Here is a 27,866-nt window from a genome sequence, read left to right as displayed (position 1 = left end):
CGGGAATAGCCACAGGTCACTTTACCCCTGCCTCAGTTTTCTCTTCTGTAAAATGGGTGTAAGAGCCTTGCTTCCTAGGGTCAGACTCTAGGATTAAGCAAATTTAAGCACATACAACACAGAATCGGGCCTGGCACACATTAAGTGCTCCAACGTGAGCTGCCTTTACTGGACACAAAATACCAAAACTAGGCCAAGGTCCCCTCCGGGCACTGAGAACTGTGGGTGGCACCACACAGGGCTCCCAGCCACAGAACACCTCCAGCAGACAGGGCAGCCTTAGGACCCCTCTCCCCTGGACCTGTTCAGAAGCAAGGAAAACCTTTGACCAAAGCACACGCTCTAGAAACCTTGTTTCTTAAAAAAAAAAAACTTTCATAATAAAGTTTATTACCTAAACTGGTTGTAAAAAATATAAAATAGGATTCTGCACAGCAGAAAAATAAAGCCAGAGACCCTCCCCCAACCCCTGGTTTGTGCAAAGAGACTGGGTATATGTAAACATGAAGAGGTAGGAGGTACGAGTTCAGGTCCCGGCCACAAACACAGTTAAGTTAAGCTGCTACAACAACCAGCGGGACCCAGAGGGAGCATCAGGAGCGGGGCACCCTCCCAGAGGTGGGGAGGGGCAGGCGCCTCGCCTCCAACACCGGCTCCCTCCAACCCAGGCGGGGAGGGCCCCCACGTGGTTCCAGGAAAATAATAATTAATAATAAGAAATAATAACCAGGCGCCCCAGTTAATGCTGCGTGCGCGGCCGTCAGATCTGGAAGGGGAAGGAGCTCAAGTAGTCGCGGAGGACGGGGTTGAGGGGGATGCGCGCCAGGTTCTCGCGGCCCACGGTGGCCACGATGCGCTGGCGACACAGCTCCTGCAGCGGCCGCACGCGGCGCTGGCGCAGCGGGGCCCCGAGCATGCGGCGCGGCGCCGCCACGTAGTGCTCGAGCAGCTCGAAGAGGCAGTCGAAGCTCTCGCGGCTGCCGTCCAGGTGGAAGCGGCCGGCCTGGAAGTGCACGCGGATGCTCGTGGGGCCCGAGGCCATCTTCACGCTGAGGGCGAAGAAGCAGTTCCGCTGGCGGCTGTCGCGCACCAGGAAGGTGCCCACCGGCTCGGCGCGCAGCCGCTCGTGCGCCCCGTGCACGCTCAGAGGCCCCCAGTAGAAGCCGCAGGCGTCGAGGAGCGCGCTGGCGCGGGTGATGCGCCGGTACTCGGCGTGCGAGCGGAACGTGCGGAAGTGCGTCTCGCCCGGGGCCGGGGCCGGGGCCGGGGTCGGGGCCGCCGGGCAGGCCCGCGCGCGCGCCGGGGCCGCGGGCGCCGAGGAGGAAGAAGAGGAGGAGGAGGAGGAGTTGGAGGAAGACTCTGGCCGCCGTCGGGGCTCTGCTGCCGTGGAGACTGCATTGTCGGCTGCCACCTGGTTGTGTGCTACCATCCTACACGCGGGGCCAGCCGGAGGGGTGGGCCATAGCGTCCGGGGGTGCGCTGATGGGAAGACAGAGGCAGTGAGCGCAGGGGCCGGGTGGTGCCGGGCAGGTGAGGGGCCGCGAGGCAACTTGGAGGGGTGGGGCTCCAGGCTGAGCCGACCCGAAAGTGCCGAGGGCGGAGGACCAAGTCGGCGCGGCCCCTTGGAGCCTCAGTGGACGCATCTAGAAAATGGGCTTCCCCGTCCGCAGAGCGTTTCCAGGCGGGTGCGGACTCGGTGGGGGCGGAGTCCAGCCTCCGGGGCGCTCGAAGTTTGGGTAAGAGAGGGGGGCGTGGAGAGAGGTGCCAGAAGAAGCTGCCTGCCCCGACTCCGGCCACCTGGCCCTCGGCTCGCCGCCCCGCGGCCGCCGCCTGCTGGCCACTCCGGGGATGGGCGCCTCGGCCGGGCGATTTGGGCAAAGGCAGGAGAAAAGCTGCGCTGCGGGAACCCCGCGCGCGGGGGGCTGCCAGGGTGGGGCCGGGGGGAGCCAGGGGCGCGGCGGCCCCGAGCCCACCACGCAGCCCCCGAGGCCGCCCGACAGCCGCTGTGCTTTCCTTTCCCTGCCTCCCCTCTCCCTCCCGCTTCCTTGCCCGGTGCCTGGCTCACCTGGCGGCGGGGCGCGGGGCCGCAGGCGGGGCGGCGGGGGGCTCCGGGGCGGCTCTCGCGCATGCTCCGGGGCCGGGAGCCGTGCAGCAGCCACGGCCGCAGCTCGCTCTGCTCGCGCCCGCCCCTGCGCCGGGCTTTTAAACCAGCGTGGGGGGGCGGCTCGCCCCGCCGGCCCCGCCCCGCCGGCCCCGCCCCCTGTAGCTCCGCCCTCCCGCGCCACTTTCGGTTTCCTTTTCAGCCCGGGCGCGGGCGCGCGCTGGGGGCCCCGCGAGCTCCGCCTTTTGCAAACACCGGGGGGCCCGCTTCGCGGAAGCCCCCTACCCTGACCTAGCCTGCACGTGTCCTACGACCTCTCCATCGAGGTCTCTGGCCCCGCCCCTGAACCCCCGGGCCGCTTTCGGACGCCGCCTTCGGACCTGAAGCCCCTGCTTTTGCGCCCATGACCCTCGGTCGCAGATTTCTGCAGCCGAGCCCTTAGGATCCTCTGGACTGGCCCCGACACACCCCTCTCCCCCGCCGGCTGTCTCAGCACCCATCTCGGGCAGTTCTCTGCCCTCCACTCCCCTCGAGCCAGACCTCTCCACACCACCCTGGGGTCCGGCCAGAAGGTCCGGGCCTCGGACCCCTCGCGCTGCCTCCGGAGTCCCGGAGCCTCGGGCGGCCGCCCCCGCACCCCTCCCAGCCTGTCGGCGTCCCTGGTCTCGGCTTAGGCTTCCCAGGAAGCGGCAGCCTGACCGCAGGCTTCGGAGGAAGCCTTCAGCGGCGCGAAGGGCGCCTCGACTGCGGGCCGGCAGAGTTCCTCGGAAACCGGGCGGGACCGGCGCGGACCCCTACGGCCTTGGCTTCCCTCCCTACTAGGCGACTGCTGGAGAAATTGAGACCGGGAGGGGCTGTGATTCACAGTGACTGGCAGACGGGGAGCTCTGGACGAGGCACGTCCTCTTCGCTTTTGTTTTGGGGGAGAGGAGCAGCTGGGCACCTCCAGACGCGCTTTGGAGCCCAATGAAAAGATGGTTCATTTTCGCATGTGATGATTCCACCCTGCTTTGAGTTTTCCCGGCCAGCCCTCCTCTTCCCCCGCCTCTACCTGACAGATCCCCCTCCCGCCGCTCAGTCAAGCATCTGCTCCCAGCCCGCCTCACTCCTCGGGCTTGGGATGATGGGGGCTTACTCTAATTTGTACATTTGTGTGTGTGATCCAGTGGTCCTGGGTCGTGGAAAGGCACGGAGTAGGTGCCTGGCTGGCACGTATTTTTGAAGGAGAAAAAGAACAAACGGGTTGGAGCTGGTGTGGGTACTGTCTCAGGGTCACACAGAAGACAGGCCAGGCTGGGGCACGGTGACTGGCCTCCCACTGGCGCGCACTGCCCTCTACAGGCAGCTCTCAGGCTGCAGCCCAGCCAGCTCGTCTCGACGGAGCCTTGGGCGCCTTTCTGGCCCTTTCCTTCCCTGGCCCCAGGCAGTGCCCAGGCCCCCTGTGTTTCCTCCTAAACAGAAGAGGGTGGCCCAGAACCGGCCTTGCTTAGGACCCCACCGGCTCCCTGAATCGATGTCGGCAGCGGCTGATGTTGGTCATTGATGCGGTTATCCTGGGTCTTGCACGCACTGTCCAAGGCAATGACAGATGCAGAGCCGTGCATGTGCCAGTGTTCAGGTGCTGTGGTCACTCCAGAGCACCTGCTGGGGCCGCGCCTGTGGTGGGTGCTGAATGGGATATAAAGTAGTGGTTAAAAGCCCCACTTTCGACCCAGACTACCTGGATTCCAGTTCCAACTCTGCAGCTTTCTAGCTTTGTGACCTTGGGCATAAATTAACTCCTCTGCCTCGGTTTCTTCTGGGAGACATATAATAATAGTACCTCCTTCGTAGCGCAGGGATTAACTGAGTGACTATGGGTCAGGTGCCCAGAACAGTCTCTGGTGTATAATAAGCATTCAGTAGGTGTCTGCTGTTGCTGTTGTTCATTCAAGGGTGCCTGTGGCTGTGGCAGTGAGTTGAAGCCTGTAGACACGTGGCTTCATCCTTTGGGCCCACTTTAGAAGCCCTAGCCCAAGGAGCACAGGCCAGAGAAGGCTCTGGCGGAGTAGGAGGGGAGTTTCTTGGGGTGAACCAGGCCCCTGGGTGCCAGCATTGTGTGGGGGGAGCACCTCCTTCGCACTTGAGCTGAGGCGGTGGTCCCACCCAGAGAAGGCGGCCAGGCTGGGCTGACTCCTGCATGACTTGTCTTCCTGCCCTCGTGTCTCCTTGGCAGGCTCTGGACAGAGGGAACCTATAAAGAGCTGCTGGCCAGCATGTCCCCCAGCCCCTGTTGACAGCCTCGATGGCTACTTGGGAGAGCTGCCCCTTTTCCCCAGGGACTGGGGCCTCTCTCGGCCCCCCTCTTGCTGCCACACTCCCACCCATGCCCGCGGAGCCCCCTCCTTCGTTTCGTTTACTGGTACCTGTGACACATTGGCCTAAGCTGTGTGCTCAATCCTTTACAGTCCTTACACCGTTGGAGTGGCACAACAATCCAATCTGCCCATTTTACAAATAGGGAAACTGAGGCTCAGAGGGAGAGTCACTTGCCCAGGGGCACACAGCTCAGAGCTGAGACCATACCCGGGGTATCAGACCCCAAAGCTTTCACCCTTGCCCACTGTGCTGTAACCTCCCCCTCCCCTGGCACCATTCCTGGTGGTCTAGCACCCTCATCTATTTTCTGGAAAAACAGTAGATGCTGAAGAAATCAAAGTGCCCCGTGTGTATCCCGAGCCTGCCTGGGAGGAGTGGGGACTGGTCTGCCGGCTTCCCTCTCCTTTTTGAGCTTCAGGAGGCTCCCAGTCTTGGCCTCCAAGCCTCCGTCTCGCCCTTGGTGGCTTTGGGCCCTTCCCAGTCTGAGATTCCTGGCCTGCATGGTGGCCTGGCCCCCCCTGACGGGACCCTGCTTGTGAAAACTGGTGAGTCAGGCACCAGTCACCGAGCACACATGTGTTCTCCTCACTGCTGACAGCCACGGTTGCTATGGCTTTGGTTTCGTTTTCTGAAGTCCTGAGTTCAAAACGAAACCAAATCCAGATGCCAGACGGGAAGAAGAAATAAGCTGACTGACAGGCATCTGCCTCCTTGACTGCTCTCCGGGAGGACCGGGGCTGGGTGCCAGGCAGCGGCGGAGCCCTGAGGGGCTGCCTTCGGACTCCAGGCCTGCTGCTTCCCAGCTGTGTGACCTCAGGCAAGCCACTCGCCCACTCTGGGCCTCGTGTGTCCCATCTGCGAAATGAGTTCTGGAGGTTTTGTGCCTCACAGAGCAGCAGTGCACGCAAAGCCCTGAAGAGGAGTGCCAGGCCCAGAGAAGTGCTCAGCACGAGTGGCTTCCCGTCACAGGCCAGTTGGGACAGCCCTGTGTGCACAGCATGCTGGACCACAGTCAGACATGCGGAATGGTTCCCCAGAAGTGTGGGGCCCAGCCAGCAGTGGGGGGAGGTCGAGATCCGGGCCCAGAGAACTCAACTGTTCAGTTTCCTATTCCAGCTTTGGCAAGGTCCTGCTGGGAACAGCAGCCCCTGGACGGGGCATGTAATTCTGAAACTGCCCTCCGCCCCAGTCCTGGCGTGCCTTTTCCTCTAACTCATGAGGCAGCCGAGGTTCCCCCAGGAGTCTGTGCCTCCCCGAGCTGCGGGGCTCAGAGCGTCCGTTCTGCTGTCAGCCGGCCTGGGTTTAAATCTGTCACTGAATCAGCGTGTGGCCTGGGCAAGCTTCTGAGCTCTCTGTGCCTCAGTTTCCTCATCTGTGAGATGGGGTAATAACATATCTCTTTCGCTCCTTCAGTATTTATTCAGCAAGTATTTATTGAGCGCCTGCTGTCTGCCATCACTGGGGATTCAGGGGTCTTCAAGCAGACAGGCAGTGAATTCACATGATCGGTTCAGATCGTGGTAGGAGCTATGGGGGAAATGAACAGGGAGGAACGGAGCGATGAACTGTTTGTGGTGTGGGGGAGGCGTGAGATGAGGCAGTCAGGGAAAGCCTTTTGGAGGTGGTGATGGCAGAGTTGAGGTTTTTCTAGAAGCAGGATGAGGAGGACTGTGGGTGGGGAGAACAGCCAGTGCAAAGGCCCAGTGTTGGGAGTGATGGGCACGTAGGAGGATCAGAAAGGAGACGTGTGTAGGTGGTGTAGGGAGCGAGGGAGTGAGTGCAGGGTGAGGCACAGGGGTGGGCGGGGGACGATCGGATGATCCACGGGGCAGAGCCTTGTTGGGAGGTGGGAGGGGTTTGGATTTCGCCCTGACTGCAGGAGACAGCCCTTAAAGCCCAGGAGACACTGTGGGATTGGGTGTGGAAAGAGCCATCTGGCTGCTGACCTTCCGGGCCGCTGGGGCTTTAGCCACAATGACCCACAGTAGAGGCCTTGGGACACACCTCATGTCTATCCCTGACCCTCCAGGGGGTCACCACACTGGCCCTGAAATGGGTGCCAGCACAGTCCTAAGGGCAAGCCGGGACCTTCGTGCTTTGTAGGAGAGAGTGCTGCTCAGGGAGTCCACGGCCTGAGTTCTGGGCTCAGCCCTCATTCCCGGCGGAGACCTGGGAAAGGAACTGCTGTCTGCTGAGCCCCTGCCCTGGGCCAGGTGGCAACTCTTTGGTCTATTGTCGTATTTACTCGTTCCTGCGGTGGTGAGGTGCAAGTTTTGTGTCGCCGTTCACCAGATGAGAAAAACTCTGCTCAGGGAGTTGGGGGACTCGGTGAAGGTGATTTGGGGGCCCTGGGGCTCTGCCCGAGCCTGCTTGGTGAGGTTGCTTTGCTGTGGGGGTGGAACCTGGTCTGGGCCCAGCCCGTCCCAACAGCAGGAAAGATGGTGTGTTTCAGTGGGGGGAAGGGGTGTGCAGCCGGTGACACTCCAGTCCAAGGAGAAGGTCCTCTCGGCCAGGGAGCGATGACAGGAGCCGGTGGCTGGAGTCCAGAGTGGTGACAGACTGGCTCCCGGGCCGTCCTCGGAAGACTCTATGAGAACCTTCCAGCAGACCCATCATCCCCGTGTGACACAGGAAGGAAGGAGAGATCAGGTGGGAGATTCTGTGAAGTGTTGACCAGTTTTCAGAAAACACTCGCCATTGTTGTGCTAATAGCACCAAAACAGGAGAGGCAGGAAAGAGGATTTCTGAGAGCCCTGGTCCAGGTCCCAGCTCCCTACCCCCACCAGCGCTGTGGCTTCGGGCGAATTGACTTAATCCAGTGGCCCACAGGATTGTCACAAAGCCCAAGCGTGGCGGACCGGTGCGGTTTCATCAGCAAATCCCTCAGGACCTAGCTTGGAGTCTATTGATTGTGTGTTTATACGCTGTTCTAATAAGCCGATCTGGTTCCCACACTACCCCATCCCATGAGTGGCAAATTAGGTGTTCCCAGCTGACAACAAGAAGTAATCATAGTTTCCTTTGGGAGTTGACATAGAGGGGAGAAAAGAATTTGCAAAAGCTATGAGACTAGACATAAGAAGTGACATACAGCAGACTGGGGACATTGAGAGTCAGAGGCAGGACGACAGCTCAGCTCAGCGTGCCCCGACTGCGAGAACGCTGTTGAGAACGGCAGGCACCATGACGAGAGGTCAGGTGTGGCCCGGTTCTCTCTGTCTGGGGAGGCCTCTCATTTCAGGGCAGCAGAGTTTACGTGCGCCTGTGACGCAGGAAGCCCTGTGTCTGCTGACGCAGGAGGGGGCAGCTGGCCAACCCAGCAGGGCCCGGAGGCAGGCTCTGGGAAGAGGTGATCCTTGACCTGAATTTTGAAGATCCAGCAGGACTGAGCCAAGGGTAGAGAAGGGAGAACATCCTGGCAGAGCCCAGCACCAGCAGAGGCCAGGACCCACTTGGGAGAACCCAAGTGGCAAGTGGCAGGGGATGAGGGTAAGGGGAGCAGCAGAGGCCCCAAAGCCCCCCCCCCCCCCCCCCCGGATGGGTTCTAGGCCGAGGCTGGGCTGGAGGAAGGCAGGGGGCTGCCCTTGGCCTCTCCCTGCCCTGGGGCATTGAGTCCCTCTTGGGAGAGCCTTCTGTGTCACCTTGCCCGGCCCAGCAAGCCGGGAAAGGGACCGATGCCATTGGCTTAGAGAAGATGATAACAACACTTTGCAGTCCCAGAGTTTATATTCAGCATTCCTATACTATCTCTGTTCAGAGTCAACAAAGCTTTGCTGAGCGCCTAGCTACTTCACTGAAGCTCATTCCTTTTTTTCTCCTTAATTTGCTTTCTCATTTCCTCGCATAAAATACTTAAAGCATTTCCCCTCCCCAGACGTAACTCCAGGCACCAGCTTGGTCTCTGTCTTTCTGGATCTTTTTCTATGCACTCACGTACCTGCATTTTCCCCCATAAAAATACAGTGTGGCTTTGTGTAGAATTTTTTCCTCTCTAAGTGGTATGTCTTTCTCCATCTTGCTCTTTTCCCTCAACAACATATCCTAGCAATCTGGATAGATCACATATAGATCAACCCCATTCTTTTAAAAATTGCATGGTATTCCTCAGTGAACTCTTTGTTCATGTAGCCATCCCCTGTGGATGGACACACAGGTTGTTTCCAGTTTTTTTGCTCTTGCAAACAGTGTGGCCCTGACCCTCCCTGTACATCTTCTTGGCACACGTGTGTCAGAAATACTTTACATGTTCACAGATACCGCCCAGTGTCCTGCCAACGTGCCTGGGTGTGTCCCCACCTCGGCAGTGGCATTCGACAGTATCTGCTTCCCCATGCCGTCGCCAATACTTCTTATTATCAAACCTTTTCTGGTCTTGCCTGTTTGATGGGTACAGAAGTGGCATCTCACTGTTGCTTTAATGCCTGCTCATTTTTTCATTTATTCAACAAATAGTTACTGAGCTCCTAATACGTGCCAGGCCCCGTGCTAAGTACTGAGGATGCAGCAATCAAGAACAGCATGGCCCCTAGACCCCTTCCCAAAGCATGAGATAAAAAAGGCTCAGAGAGGTTAAGAGACAGGCCTAGGGTCACCCAGCGAGAGGATGGGGAGCTGGGAGTTGAATGTGGGTCTGTGTGGCTACAGAGTGGGAAGGTACTCTTCCTCCTGAATCGTACCTCAAATGGGCATCTGAACACAAGCTCTGCACCCCCTCCCCCAGGCCTGCTGGGTCCCGTCCCCTTACTGACCGCTAGTGCCTGTGGGAGTGACAGCGCCCCAGCAGCTGAGCAGGCAGTCCCACCACAGACCGGGCTATGCCTGTGTCCCAGACCTCTCTTCACCCCAGCCTCCCACCAAAATTAAGTCTTTCCACCAGAAAGGCAAGATAGGGCTCCTTCAGAGTCTGCCCAGCCTCTCAGTGGCCGAATTTAGCATCTGTTTCTTTCTCTTTCCTGAATTTGGGTTTCCAGCAGGCCTGCCCCGCCAAATACTGCGGCCCCACCCGAAACCAAGCAAGACAAAGAATGAGTTTGTGATTTGATTTTTTTCCTCTCGTCATCAAGTGTCTGATTCAAGAGGGTAGAGGTGCCGGCCAGCTTGCTCGTGTGTGTTTCAGCGTGTGGGGGGAGGCGTCTGAGAGCCCATGTGCACGCATGTACACGGGTGTGTGTGCATGTGTGTATTTGGAAATTCACATGTGAACCTAGGTCTCTGTGTCTGAGTGGGTTTGAATGGTGATTTCTTTGTGTGTGTGACCGGGTATCTGTGTGTTTGTGCCACTTTTTTTCTGAGTGCTGGTTTCAGAGGTATGTGTGAGGTTAACGACGGGTCCATAAACCACACATGTGACCCAGTCTGTCTGCTTTCCAGTTAATTTCCTCTGTTAGGGAAATCATGTGTCTATAATGATCTCCTGCCTTCAGTGATCATATCATAAAAGGACACTGTTCAAGGAATAGGAGGTCCCTTGGTGAGTGGGGCTCAAAGTCTCTGACCTTATCCTCTGACCCTCTGTCTCCCTTCCTCCCTTAAGACAAGCTCCCTAGAAGCCTTCCCAAACTCTTTTGCACTGAGGTGTTAATGATTGTCATGGCATTATGTGGCTTTACATTTTTAAATAGGGAACCAGGAGGTTTGGGCAAAGTACGAATGTCTGGTCGCAGACTGCCCTCCAGGAGACCTTGATCAGGTCATTCCACCTCCGAGTCTCTGCTTCTCCACGTGTGAAGTGGACACAGCGATCCCCTGCTGAGGGCATGCGGATTCGGTGGAATCATGTATGTCGAAGCATCTGGTACGCAGTAGGTGCTCCATAAATGGAAATTTCTCTAGCCTGCTTGGGCCTTTCCCCACACCCTCTCGTGGTGCATGGTACCGACTGGAACATTTCCCTGCTGTGAGGGGAGGTCACAGACCCGTGCAGTGCAGACGTAGACCAGGCCTCTGCCGGACGCCTGCGTGTGCGTTCTCTCAGTGGACCCCCAGAGACCCCTCAAGGGGGCACTTTGTCCTGACTTTTTACAGAGGATGAGCCTGAGGTGCAGAGAGGGGAAATGACTTGCTAAGGTCGCACAGCTGAGATCTGAAAGAGGACCTTCCCCTGCAGGCCACGGCCCAGGGTGCGCTCAGCTGAGCTGAGTCCTGCGGAACTCAGACTTCCTTTTATTTTCATTGAGTATGATTGACATATTATATTAGTTTCAGGTGTACGACATAATGATTCGATATATGTATATATTGGAAAATGATCACCCCAATAAGGCTTCCCTGTGCCGTGTCTCGGTCCCTTGCCCTCCACTGCGGACAGCCCCATGGTTTCCACGCCTGCCCCATCTCACATCTCCACGTGTTCCACCCTGTTCCTTGAGCCCAGATGCCACATTAAGACAACAGGGAACCACAGGGACTATGTGCCCCGCGCTCTGCTAGGTGCCTTCACGCGCGTCGGGCTCCTGAGCCCCGAGGTGGGAGTTATTACCCCATTAGACAGATGAGGTGAGTGAGTCTGAGTAAACGTGGCTAGTCCAAGGTCCCCAGCTAGGAGTATGGGAACCAGTGTGAACGTGGATCTGACTTAAAACCAGGTCCTGTGGGTTTGAAGGTTGGAAGGTACTTCACATGGGACCCTGACCATTCCTTAAAAAATATCGTCTAATACTTAAATGCCGTGTTAATAATAGGAAGGGCTCCTTGAGGGCCTGTTATGTGCCGAGCGCTGGGCCTAGACACCGCTTCACACACATGATCTCATTGAGCCCTCCAGCTGCCCAGCGAGCACACCCATTCTACAGACGGGAAGACTGATCAGTCGCCTAACGGAAGCTGCGCGGGCTCAGGGGCCTGCTCGCCGGTCCTCTCTCCTGGCCCTCAGCCTGACGCCCGCACAAGTGGCTGCTCACTAAATCTTTGCTGCAGGAGGAACGTGCTTCCTCCGCCCGTCTGTCTCAGAAGAGCTCCAGTGTCACCCAGTCCAGGCCACCGGTCCCTCTCTGCTGGTCACCCCCCGCCAATGGCTCTTCCTCTTGTCTCTTCTGTCCCCTACAACAGCAGCCAGCATCGTCTTTAAAAACACACCAGACCCTGTCACTTGCCCAGTTAAGACCCTCCCGTGACTTCTCATCACTCCGAATATAATGTCTAGGCTCCCCGGGGCCTGCGAATCCCTGCATGGCCAGGCCGCCCTGGCACTCCCCCTCCTGCCCCACACTGCCTCTCCTGTGCCAGCTACTCCAGTCTTTGGAACACCCCAAGCTCTCTCCCTCCTTGGGGCTGTTCCCTTGGCCTGGAATGTTCTTCCCTCAGGTCTCCACTGGGCCTTCCTTGACCTCCCTCCCCATCCCCCGCCCCCCCCAGAGTTGCTCTGCATCACATCACCTTGTTCCTTTGATACAACTGATTGTGACTGGCGACTCTCGTTTCCATGTTTGTTTCTCTGGACAGGGCCTTGTGTGTCCTCTGTGTTCGCAGAGCCTAGCGCAGTCCCTGAACACATTTGGTTCCTTGGTAAAAGTTTATTGAAACAAGAAGTGAGGCTCAGAGAGGTTGATCACCAGCCCAAGATCACACAGCAAAGAAACTCGATGATCCGGGATTCAAACTTGGGATGCTCTGGACTGCACAGTGCACGTTCCTAACCCTTCTTCCCGCCTGTCTCCTGCCACGCTCCTGGGCAGGCTGCTGCGTGTGGAGCACGTGCGTGGACAGTGTGCGGGCGTATGGGCATCTGTGTGTGTACGCACAGGAGGGCTCTGCCCAAGCAGAGTGTTGCTCATCTACTTGGAAGGCTTCTCGGTGTCCCCACCGCTGGTTCGTTTCTGCCCCTGCGCTGGCAGTGGCTCCTTACACTTTCCTGAGGGCCCGTCACAGGGCCTGTCCCCACCCCCCCACAACCTCTTCCCTGCCGTGTGCTTCTGAACCAGGCCCCAAAGCGCATGACCCCTTGAGTGAAATCAAAATGCCGACTCAAGGAAAGTCATCCAGTGTACCAGCTTTAATCAATGTTGCATAGAAATCACTGTAGTTAACGTGTTCCTGCAGAAAGTTTGACTTCTTTCTAGCAGTCCTCGCGTGATGGCATTTCTCATTTGGGTGAAACCAACACAGGAACAAGCCGTGGGGTTCCGTCTCAGTTGTGTTTCCGCCCTAGGGGGTAGTAATGGGAAAGGCACCCTTTAACAGCTGAGTGTTTCATAAATCCCTTAACCCTCTCCTCTGGGTTGGACTGCTCATTTGTAATCAGATATGGGGCATGGATGGAGCTTAGACTATCAAGTTCCTTTTGACTTATGTGAATCCCTCCATCCACTTATCCCATTTATTGTCCGCCACTCCATGACTTCCCTCAGTCCATCCATTTATCCAGCATTAATCCAGGTTACCCATCTAGTCCAAACATCTATTCTTCCATCCATCAATCCATTCAATTACTCCATTCATCCATCCAGTTACCCATTCAATCAGTTCATCTACCCATTTATCCATCCACTTAGCCAACTATTTAACCAATTCATCAAATTCATCAATACTCAATACATCTATCCAACTGTGTCTGACCAATTCACCATCCATTCACCAGCCACATCCTTCCAATCAGATCCCACTAATCATCTAATCAACAATTACCCAACCGACTAATTTGTTTACCCTACCAGTGCATCAATCCAATTCAGCTAATCACATCCATTCGACTTGCTGGTCATTCCGCTGATGCATTTCATCCCTCCCTCCCTCCCTCCATCCACTCACTCAGGCAGCCTTCTAACCCTTCTATCACCCTTCCCTCTACCTCACCAAGCTTCTCATAAATTATCTACCCAGCCTCTCATCCACCTCCATGCTTCCATCTAGCTAATCTGCCACCCATCCCTCCTCCCAGTCGACTCATCCAGTTTAATGGCAGAACTAGTACAGCAATGCAGCACACATACAAGTAGCCAGCACCACGGTTTCTCCTCCCTCTTCACCCTCGCCCGTCGTTCCTCTGTGCTCTGGCTGCAGCCTTCACCTCACTGTCCCCAGGCTCCAGCTGGGCCACTCGCCCTCCCCTGGGGGGCCCTGTGGGCCTTCGCCACCTGCTCGAAAGATACCTGAGCTCCACCTCTCTGTCTTGTAAACCCGCTGGCTCCTCTTCACTGTCTTCCTCTTGTCTGCCTTTCTTTTCAAGTTCTTCCTGCTCTTGGAGTAGCTGCAGGAGTGGGTGGTGGGCCGCGTCGGGCAGTGGCGGGAGTGCATGGTGTGTTTGTGGGGCCTCGGTGGGTTGGGGCTTGGACTCTGGCTGCGGTGGCCGGTGGCGCAACCCTGGCCGCGGCTGCAGCTCTGGCTGCAGCTCTGGCAGTGGTGGCCGCAGGTGCACAGGTTGCAGGTGTGGCTCTGGGGCCGAGAGCTGCTGTGGGGCTGGGTGTGGGTGATGGGAAGGCTCTGTGTCTTGGTGTCCATGGGAGGCCACACCTGGAGGGGCAGAGGCCTCCGCCTGCTCCTCTTCCAGCACGCCCAGCCTTACAGAAGCCCTGGCGGCCCCTGCTTATATAGTTGGGGCTGATTATGATAGCACAGGCCACAGGGGTGTAACAGATGTGCCTCGACTCGGACAAAGGCCTCTGCCCCTGACCCAACCCGCAGGGCGGGACAGCTTTCAGGGGCACTCTGGGGTCGTCCCATCTGTTGGTTAAGAGTAGGGACCCTTGGGTCAGCTCGAGCTGGGTCCGCATCCCAGATCTGCCCCTTCCTTTCTTTCTGGTCACTCACCTGGCATTCCTGTCTCCAAGTCCTAGTTTCTCTTTCTTCATAGAATGGGGACAATAATGACACCTACCTCCTAGGGACATTGGACGAATTCAGCGAGAGCATCTGTGTCCAGCAGTCAGCTCAGGGCCAGCGCACAGTAAGAGCTCAATAAACGTTGTCTAAGCCTCCTCATCTCTTCTTCTTCCCCCCGGGTGGCTCGGAAGCCAGGAACCCAGCCCTGACCCCAGTGCAGCTGGCTGGGTGGGTGGTCGGTAGGATAGATGACTGGGGCGCGGATAGATGAATGCTGAGTGGATTGGATGGCTTATCGGATGCACGAATGATGAGAGGAACCAAATGGACTGGGGGGTGGTCCTGGGGCCAGCCTGGCAAGCCCACCTCCTTAGCAAGATTGAAAGCCAGGAGATTTACAGCCAGGTTCAAATTTCGCTTTGTCCTGGTGTCTGATCTTGGAGAGGTCATTTAGGTTTTCAAGGCTTGGTTTCCTTATCTGACAAAGAGATATCATTCCTTGCTTCCTGGCATTTCTGTGAGCCTGAGGTGTCCGTCAGGCCACAGAAGGCTCCTGACTGCTGACTCTGGCCCCCTCCCTGCTAATGAAGCCTCGCCGTACAGCTGGGATCACGCCATCCCTGCTCAGACTGCCCAACGCCCTAAGAGGAGAGCCCCAACCGTGTCTGCACACGAGGCCCTGCCGGGGCTCCCAGTCTCGGGCGCTCTATCCACAGCCTCCCTCCATGCCTCGGCACACGCCCTTGGGCTGAGCTCTTGGCCACTCTCGGCCTGTACCTCCTCTTCTCCCCCCATGGACCTCCCTCCGTCTCCATCTCCCCTCCCGCTGCCAGCCCCGCCACTCCCCCAGCCCACGTCCACTTCCCACTCTCGCTCTTGCACAACTTCGCCTCTTGTTATTATGAGGACTTGCTGTCATCTGCTTTCGTGGCAGTTTATTTCTTAATAAACATGTCACAGCGCTCACGGTGAAAACCGCCCTCGTTCCCCTCCTATGTGAGAACCTCCTGTGGGCTGGGCTCCGGGCCCACCCTTTCTAGGCAGCTTTGTCCTGGAGCCTCACGAGGACCCTTTGTAAGTGGGCTGGATGGTGGCTCCAAAGATACACCCGCATTCTAACCCCTGGAACCTGGCAACGTGACTGCGTTTGGAAGGATCTTTGCAGACGTCATTAAATTAAGGACCTTGAGAGCACCCCGGATTATCCAAGCAGGCCCTGAATCCAACGACAAGTGTCTTGGTAAGAGCCAGCAGAGAAGACACACAGGGGGAAGAGACCGTGGGAAGGCGGAGGCAAAGATTACAGTCATGTAGCCACAAGCATGGGACACCTGGATCCACCATGAGCTGGACACGGCAAGGAAGGATCCTCCCCCAGGAACTCTGCAGGGAGTGCAGCCCTGCTGATGCCTTGATTTCAGACTTCTGGCCTCAGACTGTGACAGGGTAAGTTTCTATTGTTTTAAGCCACCAAGTTTGTGATAATTTGTTACAGCAGCCCTAAGAAACCAATGCACCCTGTGAGGTAGGCACGATTATTGCATTTCACAAAGGGGAATAGGCTCAGAGAGGTTGAGTAACCAGCCCAGAGTCCCACAGCTAGACAGTGGCAGAACGGGGATTCAAATACAGGTCTGGCTCCCTCGAGTCCAGCCTTACAATCACTAAGGGATCCACAGGGATTACGGAGGGCACTCTCCGCTCTGTGCTAATGGTCCTGCCTTGTGGGGGCTCCGTGGGGCGGGTTGGGGTGGGGTGGGTACTGGGCCACGCTGTGAAGACTCTCTGGGTCTCTGGACCCTCTCCCCCACGCCTCCCACCCCTCCACTGCTGACTCCGCACTTCCCCACCCCGGAGTGCGCAGTGGGATGGAAAATGCATTTGATTCATCTTAGGGCCCCTTAGTGACTGGCACGATGCCTGGCATACAGCAGGGGCTTCACAGATGTTTGCTGGGCGAATGGACGGGCAGCTGGGTCAGTGCGACTTGGATAGAGGACAACGCTGGCTGACCGAGTTCCTTGGTCAGGGGCTGGGGGTGGGAGTCACGGAGAGCAGGGCCCCCTCCTTCGGACGTCACTTTCCTCTGCTGTCTGCAGGCCTCACACATGGCCCCCAAAGGAACAGGCTTCCCTGGAAACACGGCCTCCCCCGCCCCCAGCAGCCCTGATCAGGGTCCTTCTGGGGCCCAGATGGCTGGCACTGGGGGGACTCCTGAGGGAGGGGGCCAGAGATCACATTTGTCATGTCTTTTGGAAAGATGAAGGTTAAGGGAGCCAGGGGCAGGATGGGCAACAGACGCATTCCGATGCTTCTGGAAGGAGAAGGAGGCAGGAGTAGGTGGGTGCAGGGCCTGGGTGCTGCAGCTTCTCTGGGCTTCTGATGAAGGACAGGTTCTGCCTCCATAGCCAGACCCCTTGATGAAGGCAGAAGTGAGGCTCCGATGGGGGCACAGATGGTCCCCTCGAGGGTGAAGATGGCAGCAGAAGAATCTGGCTGAGAAGGACTCAGGCCCCTCCACAAGCTCTGAGCCCACAACCAGGGCCAGCAAGGCAGATGGACCCACCACGACTCCAGCAACAATACCTGTCTTAGTCCAACACCCACCGTGTGCCAGACCTGACCCCACCCACCACTCCAGTTAATTCTCCCGACCAGCTGACCTGTGGGGTAGCTATTAATCTCACCCTTAAACAGGGAGGGGCAACCTGAGGCTCAGAGATGACCAGTGACTTGCTCAAGCTCACGCAGCCAGCAGAAAGAAGTTTGAACCCAGGCCTGCTGAGCTCCCAAGCCAGTGCTCTTTAAGACAAGACTGTCTGTGGTTACAGCAGCAAGTGGGGGTATTGCTGAGGGGGATTCCACTGTCCCACTGGGTGCTGTGTCTGCTCAGACTTGGAGAGGAGTCTCTCCCCTCCCCCGGCCCCGGAGATGGGGGTCTCAGGACTGGTGGAGATGACTTTCCACCCAGGCGACCACATTTTCCACCCCCCAAAGCAGGGGACGGTGGCTAGGAAGTCATGGGGAGTGGACCTTGTGAGGACTTCTGGCTGAACATCAGGAACAGGGGCCACAGACTCCTGCTCTTCAACCTCCCTACACACACGCACGCACGCACGCACGCACGCACGCACGCGTGTGGTACCACCGGCACAGCGTTGGGGACAGAGAGGAGGAGGAGAATTCCTTGGAGACTTTTTATTGACTCTTTTCTGAAAGTTCTTCTCGCTGGAACAGCAACAGACACCTCTTCCTGGGTCAGGAGTGCGTCTGCTTGGGCTCGGGGCTCTGCTGGGCCTCAGGGTCATCTTCGGCGTCCTCCTCCTGCGGCTCGGGCTCCATCAGCAGCAGCTTGCCCTGCACCGGGAGCTCCTCTTCCTCCTCTTCCTCTCCTTCCTCCTCCTCCTCGCCCTCCGATGACAGGGAGAAGTTATCCTGACTCACGCAGGCCACGAGCTTCTTCATGGAGGACTCGTGGCCCCGGCTGTGGCCTGTGCTGAGCTTGGCACAGTGGGAACCCATTGCCCGCTTTGGCTGCCACTCTGGACTGCGAGGGAAGGCCACTGGGGGGAAGTGGAGGGGCTGGGAGGGTGGTGGGCGGGGCGCTGACATCACAAAGGGGCCCCTGGACCCCCCACCCCTGCCCCGGATGCCTGAGGCTGGGCTGATGCCTGACTCAAACCTTGGCTACCAGCAGCGCCGCTGGGCTCCAGTGTCCCCGCCAGAGCATCACTCTGCCTTCATCAAGGGGTCTGGCTATGGAGGCAGAGCCTGTCCTTCATCAGAAGCCCAGAGAAGCTGCAGAACCCAGGCCCTGTGCCCACCTACTCCTGCCTCCTTCTCCTTTCAGAAGCATCGGAATGCGTCTGTTTCCCATCCTGCCCCTGGCTCCCTTCTAGGGCAGGATAGAGGCAGACTGCTGCCTCGCCCTGCCACATCCCCTCCGCCCTCTGGCCTCATTTGCTGTGGCAAAAGTCCCCCTTTCAGCTGTGATGACAGTTGGGGATAGAATTTCTGGAGGCAGAAGAGTGCAGATTCCTCCCCACACCCCAGAAATACTCAGCCCGAGAGAGCTGTTGACGGTATGTGATGATGAGTCAGAATAGTGGCCACCTTTGTGGGGTGCTGGAAATGCTGGTTTCTTGACCTGGGTGGTGCCCACACAGGTGTACGTAAAAGTTGTGCACTCCATAAGCTATACTTCTATAAAACTAAAGAAAACCCCGCTAACTCCTTCTCATCCTCTAAAATCACCCTTTAAAGGCAGCGGCTCCTAAGCTTTTGGGGTCGCAGTTCTCTTTAGCAGCGCATACCCATATAACACAATTTCAGCATGGGAGGGGGGAGTTAAGTCCCCTTGGTCATCTCCGAGCACTGGGAATCCATTTTCCAACAGGTAAATCAAATCTTGCCAATTTTCAGACCCAAATCCTCTGTGGCTGTGGTAGGCTGAATAATGACCCTTCCTGGATTATCTGAGTGGGCCCTCAATGCAGTCACAAGTGCCCCTAGAAGAGGGAGGCAGAGAGATTCCACACAGCAGGCAGTGTGACCACGGATGGAGTGATGTGGCCACAGCCAAGGGGCACCAAGGATTCCGGGAGCCACCAGAAGCTAGAAAGAAGCAGGCACAGATCCTTCCCTGGAGCCTCCGGAGGGAGCATGGCCCTGCCGACGCCAACTTGAAAAGTTTGTAGTAATGCAGGGGCCCGTCTCAGAATTCTAGCGGCCCACAAGGCCTCACAGTTCAGCCCCTTGTCTTTTTATAAAAATTTTATTATTGAGGTCATAATACTTCATAACATTGTGAAATTTCAGTTGTACATTGTTGTTACCATATATATGTGCCCCTTTATCTGCTATGCACACTCCCAACCCCCTTCCTCTCTGGTAACCACTAATGTGTTCTCTTTGTTCATGTGTTTTTCTTCCACATACGAGTGAAATCATGTGGTCTTTGTCTTTCTCTTTCTGGCTTATTTCGCTTAACATAATGCCCTCCAGGTCCATCCATGTTGTTGTAAATGGGACAATTTTGTCTTTTTTATGGCTGAGTAGTATTCCATTGTATATATATACCACATCTTCTTGATCCACTCATCAGTCAATGGTCAGCCCCTTGTCTTGTTCCCTCCATGCTGGCCTTTTCTTGCTGGAGCATGCCAGACCTGCTTCTCATCTTGGCTACCCAGCACCCCTTAAGTTTCTTCAGGTTGAGAGCCTGGCCTTAGTTAAAGACCCCTGGAGGGCTGGCCCGGTGGCTTAGCGGTTAAGTGCACACGCTCCGCTACTGGCGGCCCGGGATTGGATCCCGGGCGCACACCGACGCACCACTTCTCCGGCCATGCTGAGGCGGCGTCCCACATACAGCAACTAGAAGGATGTGCAGCTATGACATACAACTATCCACTGGGGCTTTCGGGGGAAAAAAAGGAGGATTGGCAATGGATGTTAGCTCAGAGCCGGTCTTCCTCAGCAAAAAAGAGGAGGATTAGCATGGATGTTAGCTCAGGGCTGATCTTCCTCAAAAAAAAAAAAGACCCCTGGAGAGTGGGATAACAGGGAAATGGGAAAGTCAAGGTGGAATAGTGTTGTGGCCTTTGGCATCATGAAAGGCCCGGCATCAAACCCTGGCTCTGGGTGACGGAGGATGCCCACAGTATCACAGGGTAACACGCCAGCACGGTGCCTGGTGCCTAGGAGTGCTCAGAACTGAGCCCCACCCCCTCTGCCGCACCACCCCCTGCACCCCCACACCTTGCATCAAGAAGACCCTGACAGGCCAGCACATTTTTCATCTCAGGCTTTATTGAGTGGATGACTTTTGCTCATTTTACTCAAGATTTTGTGGGCTCCTTACAAACTCGCGGCTCGGGCATCCGATGTGGGGGGATTGCTGTGGTCTGGCGAGGTGGTTCTTTGGCAGGTGACTTTTCCTTAATTTCCACCGGGAGTGGGCTGGGCCCAGGAAGGTTAGAGACGCCCTCTGCATCTCCTCCTCCTCCTCCTGCAGCCTTTTGGAAAAGAAACTTCTGGTTACAGGGCCGTCCAGGGGATCTGGGTGTGGATGGGGCTGGGGACTGTCAGATGGGTGGGGGCCCAGTGCCTTGTTAGCCTCCCGCCACCCTTCTGTGCCGTGGCCGGGGTGTCAGGGGACCCGGAATGGGGGGCGGAGGGGACGGGCGGACCTCTGCGGCGCCTCGTGTGCCTGCACGCGCGTCTCCGGCGCCTTCCGCACGAGCGCTGCCGCCGTCTGCGGAGCCTGTACAGCCTCCTTGGGGAGCCGCACCTCTGTCTATAGCGATAGCGGCCTCCGATGGCCCTTCCGTCGGCCTGGCTATCCTCGGGGCTCTGCCCCTGCTCCTGCCCCTGGCCCTCGCACCTGTGCTGCTGCCCAGACCCCTGCTGGGGCCGCTCGCTGGGACTCCTCACGCGGTGGCGGACCATGGTGCTCGCAGGTTGGGCAGCTTAGGCTGAGGCTGTGGGTGGCCGTGGGGCGCGGGAGGAGGGCAGCCTGCCCTGCTCTTGCTGTTAATGTTGGGCTGGTCTGTCCGCAGCTCCTGGGGACTCATATATAAAGGGAGTCCCCACTATGACTTGGCGGCCCCACCCCGCCATTGTCCCCACCCTGGCCAGCACACAGAGGCGACACAGAGCAGGGGCGCACAGCCAGCGGGGCCCGGAAAGGCGAGCCACCCCCTGGCCTTGCCTGCAACACGTGTCCCTGGTCCCTTGGAGCAGATGGGACTCAGGCCACAAGAAGGGCACCAGCTCTTTCTGGTCCAAATCCAGGCCCTCATCCCATCCGGCTGGTGGGAATCCACGCATAGTCATTCCTGAAGCTTCCTCACCCCCTCTGGGGCCATGCCATGGTCTGGGGTTTTATATAATGCCAGTGTGTGGGGGGCTTCATTACTGGTTATCTGTCCACACAGTTATTCATTAAGGGTGAGGACACCCTTATCCCCATTTTCCTTGGGGGAAACTGAGGCATGAAGAGGTTAAGTGACTTGCTTAAGGTCACTCTGCAAATAAGGGGTGAAGCCAGGCTTCAGAGTCCGTGCCCCTGGCCCTCCGCCCCCCTCCCAACCCAGGGGACGCTCTCCCCTCCTCCAGCTCTACCCTCCTCCTGGGCCTCTCACTGTACTTTGATGATCCCATTAAAACCCATAACCAGAATCACAGCAACTGAAAAACTGTGGTTCCCCCTCCATAGAGGGCAGGGAGGACATGGTGGACAGATGAATGCCTTCTTCCCAAAGATGTCCAGACCCTACTCCCTGAACCTGTGAATGTCGCCTTATGTGCAAAAGTGAGTTAAGGGTTGGAGATGGGGAGAGCATCCTGGGTTGTCCAGGTGGGTTCAGTGTAGTCACGTGGGTCCCTCTAAGGTGGAGGAGGGAGGCAGAAAGGGCACAGGGAGAGGGATTCAAAGATGCTATGCCACTGGCTTTGAACATGGAGGCAGAGGCAGGGCCATGAGCCAAGGGATGCAGGCAGCCTCGAGGAGCTGGCAAAGACAGGGAAACAGGTTATTCTCCCTGAGAGCCTCCAGAAGGAACACAGCCCTGCCCATACCTTGACTTTAGCCCCATAAGGCCCATTTTGGAATTGTGACCTGCAGAACTGTAACATAATAAATGTGTGTTTTGTGCTATGAAGCTTGCAGTCATTTCTTAGAGCGGCAATAGGAAACCAATATGGAGGGCTTAATTTCACCCTGGTGTTCACATGCTGCCTCTTGTGCTTACTGGTGTCCTCAGGCTCCCCTGGGCACTTGTTAAAAATACGATTGCCCAGGCCTTACCCCCAGACCCTGCTAAATCAGAATCTCCGTGGCTAGAGCTTATCTATATTCAGCCATCCTGCCACCATCTTCTGACTGGGTACAGGAAGCCATCTAGTGATGGGGGTCATGGAAGCGAGTGCAGCTCCCAACTCAGTGTCCTCACCTGAAGAGACGGGGTCATCAATACCCGTCTTGCAAGGTCGGTGTGAGGCCTGGAAGCAGTGAATGCAGAGTACCTGTACACCATGCCATAGTGCTTGATAAACGGAAGCATGGCCATGACATTTCTGAGGTGCTAGGTGGCCCTGTCACTTTCGGAAGCTGGGTCTCAGAGCTCCCGGTCACTGATGAAATGCCCTGGACTTTGTGACCTAGGCTCCGTGTCAAAGGATTCGACAGTTCTCTTTGAGCCAAGTACGCTGACGTCCAGTGGGGTTTCCTTTGGCTGTTTGAGGTGTCTTGTGAACCATCCCCACATCTCTGGGCTTTGAAAGCCCCGGTGTATCGTATGGGTTGAGTGGGCAGTTCTCTTGTTCCCTCCAGTGGGGATGAATCATGCGTCCTTCACAGAGCTGAGGATTAACTGTGGAAGTTCCGCACAGCCGCTACCCGGGCGAGTTATCACCGTACCCCAGTGGAGGCGAAAACCTCTAGGGCAGCGAGATGAGGAATGGAAAGTTCTGGAGCCCCCTTTTGAGGATGGGAATCTCCACTTCAGGCTGAAATAACCTACGTGGGCATGTTGGGGATTGGTGGGACATAGTGATGGGCTGGAACATCTTGAGCTGGTAAATGGTCACCTGGCTCTCTGGCGGGGATGAGGAGAGCACTGGTTTGTAGCATTTGCGTTTCTATGGCCCATTTCAAGCTGCCAACAGAAAGCCACTGAGCTGGAGTTGGGGAGAGGTGCACTCAGAAGCAAGCACGAGCCGCTTCCTGCCCCACTGGGCAGGGGTCTATGAAGGGGTGGTCGGGGGAGGCAGATTTTGGGTGTGACTTGGGAGTGGTCAAGAGTTTGGAACAAGATCCAGTGTGACAACTGTCACTGTCGTGTCCCCTCTTCCCGGCATCCCCAAGCCCTCTCGCCCTTCTCATCTCCCAGCCCTCCCCGTCCCCCGAGCTCCCTCGAGGCAAAGAGACGAGACTGCAGTTATGTCCTCAACATTTATTGACAGGTGGCATTGTTCGCTAGCAGGCTCCTGTTCATTTCATTGGGATGGTGGCACTTTCAAGATGTGGCAAGAGGGTCTTGAAGGCTGGTAACATTTCAGGCAGGAGTGTGGTGGACTTGCTATCGCGTGCATTATCGTCGTCGTCTACACCTCAGGACAGTATAGCGGCGGCAGCACACTGCGGGGGGGAGTGAGAGAGGGTGAGAGGAGAGTTCAGCCTGGGCTGACCCCCCAGCTCCGCCTAGCGCCCCGGCCCCGCCCACGGAGGGACCCCGTCACCTCTCCGCCTTCGGACGCATCGCCTCCTTCGCCTGCGACATCTTTGTCTCCGGCGGCGGCACCTGCTTTGGCTGCGGCAGCATCTGTATCTAGCCATGGTGCAGGATGGACTCGGCCTGGATGCTCAGAGCAGGGGCTACCACCTTGGTTGAGCCAGCCAACCTGTGAGCAGGTGGAACTTGGTGGGCTGTGAGCCGGGGGCTGGCCCCGGGGCCTCTTATAGACATGGGGGCTGGCCCTGGCCATTGTGAGGTCGCAGGGGCCTGGACCTCACAGACCGGGTCCTACATCGTGTCCATATATGGGCGTGTGGGAGGCCCTTGGTGAGGGCAGGGCGGGGCTGTGATGCATAGGGGCCTCCCATGTCACCAGCCGAGGGGGAACAAGATGACTTCTCTAAGCGCACTCACTCACTCATTTGTTCATTCAGTCAGTCAATGAACAAAATATTATTGAGCACCTGCTGTGTGCCAGATTCAGCACACAGTGATAATAAGGCAGGCACATTCCTGCCTAATAAACTTTGTAATCTAACTACGGGGAACAGGAATGAAATAACCACACAGAGTAATGGTAACTGTGAAAAATGCTGAGAAGAGAAACTTCAGGTTTTTGTGAGGGTACTTGTTGGGGGGTTTCGACCTCATTGGAGGCCCTAGGAAAGCCCCCTAAGCATCCGTAGGCTGGTGAAGTGAATTCCTTTAGGATGAGTCAGAGTTGGAGGAGGGAAGAGTGTCCAGGAAGAGGGAACAGCTGGTGCAGGGTTCTGAGGCAGCGTGTAGTGTGTGATTCCATTTATCGGAAGTGTCTAGAAGAGGGAAATCCATCGACAGAAGTCGGCCAGTGGTTGCCCAGGAGCGGGTGGAATGGGGGAGTGGCTGCTTATGGGTACTCTGGCTTTCCTTTTGGGGGGATGAAAATGTTTTGGAAGTAGATAGAGGTGATGGTTACACAACATTGTGAATGGACTAATTGCTGCTGACTTATTCACTGTAAAATGGCGAATTTTATGTGATGTGAATTTTACCTCAATTGAAACAAAAGTTCTGAGGCTGACAGGTGTGTGGCAGGTGTAAGGAATCAGAGGGGGACCCACGTGGCTGGAGCAGAGAGGCTGAGTGAGCGCGGGCAAGCTGGCCCAGGCCACTCCGAGCTTTGCGTGGTCTTCCCGCATTCCCCGCGAGTGTTAGGGATCAAGAGGGCAGCAGTTAGAATTAGGTTTGGTTACTTATAACAGAAAACCAAAATAAGTGACTTTTGGATGGAAGGTTTATGAAGCCAGAGGTGACTTGGATGGTCATTAGAGTGCCCTTGTTTGGGGGACATGCACATGGGACTATTTAGGGATGGTGGGCATCGTGTTTGCCAGCCACTCTCGAGCGATTCAGGAAGGAACAGTAACAATGGGCGCATGTCGACAGAGAGAGAGAGGGAGAGGAGAAGGGGTAGCGGAGTAAACAGAGGAGAAGGTTACCAACTGGCCAGTCTCCATGGGGGGGTTCTTGGGTTGATTGTTGCAATTTTTCTGTAACTTTGAAGTTATTTCAAAATACATTATTTGAATTATTTTTTTTTTAAAAACCAAAGGGAAAGAAATCAGGAGGAAGGACTTCTGAGGCTGATGTAGGGCCTTCACCCTTATCAAGGGCACGGGCTCCTTTTATCTTTTGGCTCTGCCCTCAGCAAGTGTTTCCCATCCTCAAGGTTGCCTCATAGTCCAAAATCAGGGCTGCCGTGGACGGTTGTGCAGTTCGTGTACTGCTCAAAGCTCTCAGCCAAGGGATTGAGTGGAGACTATGCTCTGCTTGCCAAGGCAAACTCAGCACCCATAGGCACGCTTCTGCCCATAGGAGCTATCTTTTTTCTAATTTGACTGGTCACAGTGGAAGTCTTTTTCTAATTGGAGCAAAGGCATGTTAAGGACTAGCCTCGGCCCTGCTGGAAAATCACCCATATCCACTGTCCAAGCAGAAGGAAGAAGAGGAGAGGGCAGAAGGAGTCCTTACCCTGCAACGAGCTTTCCCAGACACCCCACCCAGCAACTTCCCCGTCTGATTTTTTGCTTTACTGTGCGAGCACCCTGCCTCTCAGAATGAAGCGGGAGTTCTTAGGAGGGAGAAAGGGGCCCGACAGTTAGATCGTTAGTACTCTTTGCCCCAGAGGGGGTACAGCCAGAAACTTCCAGAACCCCACCCCAACCATGAATTTGAAGCTGACGTCCACCAAGTTACTAAGAAGGCTGCACCTGGCTCATAGGAGCTTAGCAATAAATTTCCATTTATTGATGCATGTCTAGATTGACTTAAAATTATCATCCCCAATCCTGTAACACGTCATACTTTTTACAGATAACCTGCATGGTCCAGGGCTGGTATTTATCCTGCTTTACGGGAGAGTCATTGGAGACATATGAACTGGCTCGCTCGTTCATTCAGGTTTTTGCTGAGCATGTGCTGTGTGGCAGGACCTATCCGAGGCGGTGGGAATACACCACGAACAAGGGGACGAGCATTCTGGCCCCCAAGCAGCTTACGTTCTAGCTGGACAGACGGTATTCGAACAGAGAAATGATCCAAAACGTCAGAGTTGGTGACAGATATGCATAGCGTCCGATGTGGATGTCCCAGCTGGGGAGGGGTGAGTGGCTCTGCTCCCCGCAGTCATTCAGGGCCTCAGGCCGACCACAGCTCTGCCTTCTCACACACGCAGCCGCCCACGTGTCCTGGACCTCCACATCCGGCCGCTGGACAGAGGGAGAGCACGTGGGGGAGGATCCTCTGTTTCTTAACTGCCTTGGCCCGAAAGTGACATGCTCCGCTTCTGTTCCCACGTCACTGGTGAGCTGGTCGCGTGACCCCAAGAGCCGCACAGAAGGCCTGGAAGTCAAGTCCGTGGGCTGTGCTTCTCTCTCCGCCACACAGCTGGAGGGACACAGGAGCCGGCGGCGGACAGAGTGGCCAGCAGGGAACTAGAACAACAAGGAGGTCTGACAAGGCCACTCCGAGGAGGGAACGTGTGAGCTGAGGCTGGTGGGAGCGGTCCATTGGTTTGAAGACTCGGCAGGGGGACAGGAAAAAGCTTGGAACGGAAAGAAGGTCCCTGTGGCTACAGAGGAAAAAACAAGTCTTGGCCTTACGGTTCAGTGGAAGAGACAGCATTAATCACATCATCACAGAAATGGGTCATAGGCCTGGAGAAGAGGCCCGTGGTGCTCTGAGATGGGGCACTGGGCCTAGTCTGGGCTGGGAGGACCTCGGTGGCATCTGAAATGTCGGAGTTTGCTTGTTCTAGCAGTGTCTGTTACCCTGAAAAATGCAGCACTTGCCACTGACTGATACTTATCGTGTTTATTATTTGTCTCCAAGGACAATATAAATTCTGTAAGATCAGGAACTTAATTTTGTTCCCTGTGGCAATCCCAGGCCTGGGAGTAACCAGTAAGTAAAAGAAACCCAAATATTTGTTGGATGAAGAAATGAATGATAAACAGATGCTTTGTACGATAAAATGCTTTTATTGTCATTTTCCAAGTATAAAATCACGGTATCACAGCATGATTTTTGAAACGTCGCACACCCTCTCCCCGCCCGCTGCCCCAGTTCTGTAGGGTGTGGCCCCAGGCTGAGAAAGGCAGTGCTAACCACCGAGACGCCTGCCATCTGAACACAGCTGAGTCTCAGAAGGATGCCCAGTCCTGTCCCCTGAGGTCCTGGTTGGTCAGTCACGCTGTGTGTCCTGTCCCACCCCCACGTCTTGATGTCACAGTGGCCACCCACAGCCGCTTTGATCAAAGGGAGATGTCGGCAGAGAGGTGAAGGCGGGGGTGGGGGATACGCTCCCCTCTGCCTTGAGAAGGGTGGAGCCAGGCAGTTAAGTCCCAGGGTAATGAAAGGACCATTTGGCACTAAGGTGACCATGTTGTACATGTGCCATTGCACCCACAACTCCCCAGCCAGGGATCTGACCTGCAGAAATTCTCACACGTGTTCGTAAAAGTGGTGTGGGAGCATGTTCACTGGAGTGTTGTTTTCGGGAAGAAAATTGGCAATAACAATGTTCATCTTAAGGAAACGGTCAGTCAGTTGTTACTGTTGAGGAACAGCTCACAGCCGTTCCGAAGAACACTGTAGAGGGAAGTGCGCTGGTATGGAAGGAAGCCCAGAGTATATAGAGTTACTAAAATGTAACGGGTGGCATCCCATGTTGGTAAAACATTTTAAAATAAATGTTTAGGGCCAGCCCTGTGGCTTAGCGGTTAAGTGCGCGCGCTCCACTGCTGGAGGCCCGGGTTCGGATCCCAGGCGCACACCAACGCACCGCTTCTCCGGCCATGCTGAGGCCGCGTCCCACATACAGCAACTAGAAGGATGTGCAGCTATGACATACAACTATCCGCTGGGGCTTTGGAGGG

General features: G+C 56.3%; 3 protein-coding genes across 3 annotated transcripts; all 3 read right to left on the bottom strand.

Moving 5' to 3' along the window:
- Window positions 1-351: 351 nt before the first annotated feature.
- Window positions 352-2,125, bottom strand: SOCS1 (suppressor of cytokine signaling 1). Its single transcript, XM_058570050.1, has 2 exons — window positions 2,066-2,125; window positions 352-1,479 (listed from the first exon to the last, which is right to left on the bottom strand). Exon 2 carries the CDS (start codon window positions 1,427-1,429, stop codon window positions 761-763), a length of 669 nt encoding a protein of 222 aa, XP_058426033.1. The 5' UTR covers window positions 1,430-1,479; window positions 2,066-2,125; the 3' UTR covers window positions 352-760.
- A 15,348-nt stretch (window positions 2,126-17,473) lies between these two features.
- Window positions 17,474-17,737, bottom strand: PRM3 (protamine 3). The gene has a single exon (XM_058570591.1). The coding sequence runs from the start codon at window positions 17,735-17,737 to the stop codon at window positions 17,474-17,476; it is 264 nt and encodes an 87-aa protein (XP_058426574.1).
- Window positions 17,738-20,251: 2,514 nt separating this feature from the next.
- Window positions 20,252-20,662, bottom strand: PRM2 (protamine 2). The gene has a single exon (XM_058568879.1). It carries the CDS (start codon window positions 20,660-20,662, stop codon window positions 20,252-20,254), a length of 411 nt encoding a protein of 136 aa, XP_058424862.1.
- Between the last annotated feature and the right edge of the window lie 7,204 nt (window positions 20,663-27,866).

This window comes from Diceros bicornis, chromosome 26 (assembly GCF_020826845.1).
Source record: "Diceros bicornis minor isolate mBicDic1 chromosome 26, mDicBic1.mat.cur, whole genome shotgun sequence".
Taxonomy (NCBI): domain Eukaryota; kingdom Metazoa; phylum Chordata; class Mammalia; order Perissodactyla; family Rhinocerotidae; genus Diceros; species Diceros bicornis.
Note: the sequence above shows the minus strand (reverse complement) of the source record. Positions and strands in the feature narration are given on the sequence as shown.